This window comes from Drosophila persimilis, unplaced genomic scaffold, assembly GCF_003286085.1.
Source record: "Drosophila persimilis strain 14011-0111.01,24,50 unplaced genomic scaffold, DperRS2 tig00001094-arrow-arrow-pilon, whole genome shotgun sequence".
Taxonomy (NCBI): domain Eukaryota; kingdom Metazoa; phylum Arthropoda; class Insecta; order Diptera; family Drosophilidae; genus Drosophila; species Drosophila persimilis.
In genome coordinates, this window is record NW_020825414.1 from 8,989 (window position 1) to 16,259 (window position 7,271).

The following is a 7,271-nucleotide window of genomic DNA, read 5'->3' on the forward strand; positions in this document are numbered from 1 at the left end:
ATGTCCACCACAGGAACATTGGACTTGCTGCGGCCGGATTGCGGCGTCCCAGTGAGCGGCGCCTTGCTGCACCAAAGTGCGGAGTCACTGTGGCGGTGTGCGCAATGTGCCGGCCGGCATCATCGTCGTTGTTGTGGTCATCGTCATCTGAGATGGATTGGACATCGGTGATGATTTGGACGTCGTCGTCGTCGTCGTCATCTGAGATGATTTGGACGTCGTCGTCGTCGTCGTCGTCGACCACCCGTTCAAGGCGCCGTCGGACTTGCTCCAGTCCGTGGTCCAGAAGTGCCTCTTGCGGATTGCGTCGATGGCTGTCGTCCAGGGTGCGTGAGCTGCTGCTTGCAGCCCGTGTCTGGCAACGATGATGTGACGTCTGCCGGTTGCTGCTCGCCAGAATTTGCCGTGTCTGCTGCTGAGTCCGCTGCTGCGTCTGCTGCTGCATCTGTTGTTGTGTCTGCTGCTGAGTCCGCTGCTGCGTCTGCTGCTGGGTCCGCTGCTGCGTCTGCTGCTGCATCTGCTGCTGAGTCTGCTGCTGCGTCTGCTGCTGAGTCTGCTGCTGCGTCTGCTGCTGCGTCGCTGGATCGGGATCCCCCTCGTAATCTGGCAGGATTATCCTTTGGACAGAAAGTGGCTGGCCAAAGATAAGAGCCACTATTCTTTCTCGGGGAGTTTGGCCGCTGAGGTATCGTTTTCTGAAGCAATTTATCATCGATTCGTTGAACCTTTCGGGGTTCGGATTGATGATATTTTGTTGTTGGATTCTTCTTAATTGCCTGGCGTCTGATTCCTCCTGTCTCTTTCTTTTCAGCTCCTCCTCTTCGAGACGGACCAGCGTTGGAAGCGATTCCTCGGAGATGGCCGGATCTGGATGTTGATGATGATGGCTGCTCCGATCCTGATTTTGAGGCTGCAGCGGGCGGAAGTGTTGGAGCAGCTGTTGCAGATAACGTGGTCTCTGCAATCGCTGTGGTTCATACGGCTGCAGTAATAGTTTCCGAGCCTCCGGATTGACATGGCAAGCCAAGGAGTTGGCGAAGCGCCCACTTGCCGCATGGAACACTTCGTCGATTGTGTCTAGATTGTGAGTCTGTCTTATCGCATCGTTCCTGGTGAACCTTGTCGCCTTCATTGCCCGTCTAATAATTTTATTTTGTAGGCTTTGCACCCGTCGCAGCTGGGAATCGGATGTAAGTGCGCCCCAAACCGGAAGACCATATTGCCAAATGGGCATGATGAGCTGCTTGATGACTATAGCCTTGGTTTCGCTTGGCAGCCGGCTTTTTGGGCCAGCAAGCCAGTCCAGTTTGGCCGCTCTTGATCGGAGTTTTGTGCAGATCCTCGTGATGTGTGAGCTTAGGGTGAGTTTTTTGTCCAATTTTATGCCCAGATATGTGTGTGATTTGGCAAGTGGCACAGCCTGTCCATTTATAGTCGGCGTTTGCCTTAAGTCCGTTGATCTAATTGTCCTCAGTGTGAATATTACATGTCCGGTTTTTTTCGCATTTATGTTAATGCACCACTTCTTGGCCCATATAGAGAAGTGAGTCAGGTATCTTTGGTTATATTTGACTGCCACATTTGGGATTCCAGATGCGCTCATTATCACCGTGTCGTCGGCATACGTGGACAGCAGCATTGTTTCCCGTTCTGGATGGAAGCCAGTGCTGTCCTGGATGAGGTGAGGCATTGGCATGTCCGAGGCATAGATTGTGTATAGGATTGGCCCAAGTACACTACCCTGCGGGACTCCAGCTGATATTTTTCCGATCCTTGACAGTTCCTCGTCTCCGCAGCTCACACAAAAAGTGCGTTCAGCCAGGTAGCTCTCCAGAATGCAGTACAAATTTAAAGGCAGCAGCTTCATCAACTTGTACAGCAGCCCTTCATGCCATACTCGGTCAAAAGCTTCGGAAATGTCCAGGAAAATTGCCGAGCAAACTTGTTTTTTCTCATACGCCTTGAGGATGTATTGAGTGACTCGAGCCAGCTGCTGTTCAGTGCCATGCTCCCGCCGAAATCCAAATTGGTAATTGGGTACGGCCTTGGCAAAATTCTCCACCTCAAACAGTCTCGCCATCAGCAATTTTTCAAAGATCTTTGAAAGGCCAGATAATAGACTGATTGGCCGGTAGGAACACATGTCTGCTGTGTTTTTGCCCGGTTTTAAAATCATTTTAATCTGGGCATGTTTCCACTGACTTGGAAAGTGGCCCAGCCTGAAAATGGAGTTATATATTAGTATTAAATATAATAGCGCTTTTTTTGGCAAATTTTTAATCAGTTTGTTATTGATTTTGTCTCCCCCAGGTGATTTGGACAGCTCCAATGCATCCACAATCTGCATCAGCTCAGGCAGTGTGACTGGTCTGAAGGGAATCCTGGTTTCCTGGTCCGGTTGTAGCTGCTTCTGCCGTTTTGACTGCTCACGCTCTCTATTGATTGCGGCCCGCTCTTCATCTGAATTGGACAGTATCGGGCTGAATCTCTCCTCCAGGTGAGTAGCAAAGGCATCGGCTGTCTCAGCTGTTGACTTTGTCCACGAGACACTTGCCTTGCCTCCAGTCATAGTTGGCAGCCTCAGTGGCCAGTTTGGCTGCGGCTGTCTTTTGATTGTGCTGGTCAATTTCCAAAGTTTCTGCATTTGATAGCGGTCTTTGTTGTCAATCCCTGTGAACAGTTTGTTGATGTTTTTGTTTTTCAGGATTGTGAGCCCCTTGTTAAGACGATTTTGCGCCGCCCTGTAGTTTCGTCTGGCTTCGATGGTGCGGGTCGCCAGCCAGATCCTCTTGCACTGCTGTTTGATGAAGAGCAGCTCGCTTGTAGCCTCGTCCAGCTTAAGGTGATGGTGCCGGTGATGTTGCTGTGACCGCTGCTGATGATGATGCTGACGCTGACGCTGCTGTGGCCATCTTCGATGTGAGCTTGGGTGCTGCTGTTGATGTTGTGTTGTTGCTGCTGCTGCTGCTACCCGTATATTGTTCAAAAACAAGTCAACGACGTCATCAATGTCCTGCGCTATCCTAATCTCGGTGTTGAGATTGATCAACCGTTCCAGCGACTTTTGGAACAGGCTGATATTGGCACGTGCTGGGAGCAGATGTTTCCTGACTGTGGGCGTAGGATGTCTATGTCCACCGCTGCCGATCGTCAACTCCACCCTGAGCAGCAAGTGATCAGAGTCCAAATCCGAGCTTGAACGGATACTCAGGTGAGTGTCGTTGATTCCTTTGTAGATTCCAAAGTCAATCGCTGATGGTCTCTTTTTTTTGTCGTAGGGATAGTGTGTGGCACCACCGGTGGCCAGCAAATTGCAGCCGTTGTTGGTGTGTACAGCCTCCATCAGTGCTTTCCCTCTGGCGCATCCACGGGCATTTCCCCACCACACATGCTTCGCGTTCCAGTCACCGCATACAAGGAAGCCGGATGCTGTTTCTTCGACGCAGAGTTCTTCAAAATGTCTTATCAATCCAGTAAAATGGGCAGGCGCCCACTTGAATACAGGCGGACAGTAGATCGGCGCAAAAATAATTCCCTTTTTATTTTCCTTTTCAGTGAAGACGATGACAGGTGCACTCTGGATGAATGGCTTTGAAATTGGCTGCAGAGCAGAGTGGGTGACATCGTCCCGGACCAGGATGGCTACTCCCCCTCTGCGATCGTTTGCCGGATTTTGTGCAGTGTAAGTGTGGAATCCGCTCACAGAGACGGCCCTTGTGCGTGTTTCGATGACCATCATTAATTGTATTTTTTCCCTTTTCAGGAAAACTTCGACCTCGTTCAACTTGTTTGTCACACCACACGCGTTCCAGAAGGCAATTTTAAAAGTGTTGCCGTTCTGGCTGACGCTGTGGGTGGAAATAGTCTGTACTGGATTGACTTTTTGGTTTGACAGGCCGTTCGGGACTGGACTAAACATAAAAGGCATCATTGGCGGAGGACAGGGCCATGTCCAAAGAGTTTGGTGAACTGCTATTTGTTGTTTTGCTTGTCTTATTTGTATTGATGTTTATTAATTTAACTATTGCAGAAAATAGACTATCGATTTTGGCCTCAAGTCTTGAGAGAAATTCTGCATTTTCTTTATGGGCATGGGACTGGAAATTTGCGGGGAGAGTTTTTTGCTGTTCTTGTTGCTGCTGGTGGTGGTGCTGCTGCTGTTCATCCCTCAACTTCTGTTGAAACTTGGCCAAATGATTTTCGGCCGGATTGGCTTGAGCACCTCGGCTATACAAGGGCCTGCGGGTGTTGGGCGTTGCTGCTGCTATTGGAGTTGATGCTGGTGCTGCTTTGGCCCCTTGTACAACTCTTGCGCGCTGCTGCCGCTGATGCTGCTGCTGCTGTGGCCGCTTCCTTTGTGATGGATGTTGCTGCTCAACAGTACGGACATATGGCTGCTGCTGTTGCTGTGGTCGGCGATGCTGCTGTTGATGATTGTCCGCTCGTGGCTGTTGCTGCTGCTGCTGCTGCTCCTGCTCAGTAATTCCGCTACGTACTACCCGGCTGTACGACGGCCTGCCGCTGCCGCTGATTGTTGCTGGCTGCTGTTGTTGTTGTTGGCGGCCCTGTCGTTGCGTCTGCTGTGACTGCTGCTGATGATGCTGCTGCTGCTGCTGCGTACGCTGGTGTTTGTTGTGTTTCTGTTGTGGGCGTTGCTGCTCGGTTTGCTGCTGTGGCTGCTGGCGTTGCTGTTGATATTGCTGCTCACCGATGAGCCGGTTTGCCCTTAGCTGGCTGCGAGCCTTTTTGTAGGCGGCACATCCCTTGTAGCAGCTCACGTGCTTGCCGCTACAATTGGCGCATTTAGGATCCTCCTGCCTGGGTTTCCTGCATGCTGTTGTGGGGTGAACTCCTGCGCATTTCATACACTTGTATGGCCGTCTGCAATAGTTCTTAGTATGCCCAAACTCCTGGCACCGATGGCATTGAGCTGGATCGCGTGGCTTGGCTTGTCTCACTATGGAGACGCATTGATTGGCCAGGTTTTTAATGTCGAGTATTGCCTCATGGCCGCCATCCACCTTGGGCTGAATTTCGACCTCAAAAATATTTAGAGGCCTCCCATTAAAACGGTGTTTTAATCCTCGGATAAACCTCGCAGTAAATCCGAGTCGTTCAAGCTCCTCAGAGATCCAGCTGCTGGGCGTGGTGTGGTGTAAGTGTCGCACTATTACACGATAGCCCCTTTCGCTGCGCGGCTGGTGTGTGTGCAATTGGGTGCTGTCTTCAGCTAGGGCGTTCTGGATGGCGTTGTATGTTAAAATGTCGTCGCAGTGGACTCTAAGTCCACTGTTGGCCATCGATTTCGTTGTGAATTTCCCCACATTTGGATTTGTTGTCAATTTATTTATCAGGGGTACAATTGCAGGCACCAGGGGCAGGAAGATTGTTGGGACCTTGGTGCTGCGTAATGACGGTTGGACTGGCGTTATATTTATGCTAATGTCTGCCTGATGTTGCGGCTGATGATTGTCCGTCTCCATCTGTTGGCTTTCAGCCTCTATCCTTTGGGGCTCCCTATGTTGGACCTCCGGAACCGGAACCTCACTATTTGACAGTGAGCTTATTTGCCCAGCATCTGACTCCATCTGCCGGGTCTCATGATGCAGCCTTTTCGCGAATTGGCTCTTGAACATGGGCGTGTCCAGAGTGAGGCAGGTGAAGTCATCGTCATCTGTATCCGTTTCGATCGCCGCGCATCTTCTTTTGAGCGGCGAGCGAAACGAATTTGTAGTCAATTTATCCTTTGCTATAGGGGTAATGGGCAGGGGCGAGGGCATTTCATTGGCCAGTAGCGGGGGAACGCTAATTAGCCATTCCTTTACCAGTTGTGTTCTGGTACTAGGCCTTGTCTGAGTATTATGCTCGTCCGCCTGAGTCAGAGTGGGCAGCAAGCATTTTCTGCTTCTGCTAGAATTATTGCGTTCAGCTGTCGTCAAACTTTGTTGCTGTTGCTGGTCATTGTTTTTCTTTATGCCGTTTACAGTTTCGGCATAAGTCAGTGTGTTTGTCTTTGTTTTGTTATTGGCGTAGGTCAGGCTAGCTTCGTTCTTGTATGTGTTTGTGTTTTGGTTCGGCGGGAGAGAGCAAGCATCTCTCTTTTTGTCATAAGTGTGTGAGTGCATGTTTGGCGGCAAACGCTTTGGGGCTTGATGTGACGAGCCTCCGTTTTGATTGTGCGCCGAGGGTTCGGCTGCCGAGAGAGCGCAAGCGTCGCTCTCTCTGATGCTTGTGTGAGTTGTTTGATTGTTTTTGTTTTCGCTAATGTTTTGGCGCGAAAACATATGGGCATAACATTTGTTCTTGTTTTGTTTATGTGCACTTAAATGCTCTTTGGTAAGAGCGAAAGCGCCGCTATTTTTGGAACCCGTTGCACTTTCGCTGGGAACTATTTTTGTCTGCGTGTTTGTACGTGTATTTGATGGCGGTTTTTCTTGTATGTTGGCGTCTGTTTTTGGTGGGATTGGCGGGTATTTTCTAACATATAAACCCCTGTCCACGAAACGACGCTCGAACTCCAGCACCGTAGCTCCCAAGGAGCTCAGGGTACTCTCTGGCGAGTCCGTCTCCAACTCAGCCAGATCCGCATCCCCCTCTGAGTCGAACATTGGTTCGAAGAGGGAAGCATTTGCGGAGGGGTTCCCTCCCAGGGGCCTGGTCGATATGACGGCAGAACTTATTTGAGTAACGCACTCACCACCCGCTTCGGCTCTTGCCGAGTTGTCCATAGCATCCATAACATCCATTTTGTTGGTCGTCAGATTTGGAGCAAGTGCGTCCATTTGATGGCCTGGTCCAGGTACTCAGTTGCTTGCTTTTCCTTCCTCTTTCCTCAGTTGGGTTTATTGGCTTCACTATTACGGCACGGTTACAGATGATTATATTGCATTATTTGCAATTATTTGGCACATATTGTTTATTTAGTTTCATTTATTTTAGTCCCGGTTTAAACATGTATTTTAATACATTTAAAGTTCCACATAAAACAACAAAAAAACACAAGTCACTTTTTTTTTTTTTTTTCGATGTAATTAGATGCGCGTGCACGCCTACGATGCGCACACTCGCCCGCCAGCTTTGCTACTGGCGGAGTTTATTTCCAGCTTTTCTTATTACCAGTACTTCGGCAATTTACATTTAAGCTTAACTTACAACAATAATGTGATTTTGAATTTTTGCGGGCAATTGACATTAACATTACATTAACATTAACATTAACATCTACAGACATGTTTACATTCTATCAGTATTACAGTCTGGTAGCCCTATTT

At 49.4% G+C, this 7,271-nt stretch overlaps 1 protein-coding gene and 1 long non-coding RNA gene across 4 annotated transcripts; both read left to right on the forward strand.

Annotated features, from left to right (window-relative positions):
• The first annotated feature begins 529 nt into the window (after positions 1–529).
• On the forward strand, positions 530–2,801 carry LOC113566848. Its single transcript, XR_003409251.1, has 5 exons — positions 530–685; positions 812–1,084; positions 1,160–1,361; positions 2,311–2,497; positions 2,705–2,801. It is a non-coding gene; the product is annotated as an uncharacterized LOC113566848 (long non-coding RNA).
• A 147-nt stretch (positions 2,802–2,948) lies between these two features.
• Positions 2,949–4,065, forward strand: LOC113566849. Of its 3 annotated transcripts, none has more exons than XR_003409252.1 (5): positions 2,949–3,211; positions 3,279–3,473; positions 3,556–3,682; positions 3,764–3,959; positions 4,031–4,063. XR_003409252.1 is itself a non-coding variant. In XM_026994012.1 (5 exons), coding segments are annotated over exons 2-5 (414 nt in total). In that variant the 5' UTR covers positions 2,949–3,211; positions 3,279–3,388; the 3' UTR covers positions 4,032–4,065. The 3 variants fall into 3 exon arrangements, 2 of the variants coding, with proteins under 2 accessions (XP_026849813.1, XP_026849812.1); XM_026994012.1 differs by having other exon boundaries at positions 3,764–3,964; positions 4,031–4,065; XM_026994011.1 differs by having other exon boundaries at positions 2,950–3,211; positions 3,764–4,064.
• The last annotated feature ends 3,206 nt before the right edge of the window (positions 4,066–7,271 follow it).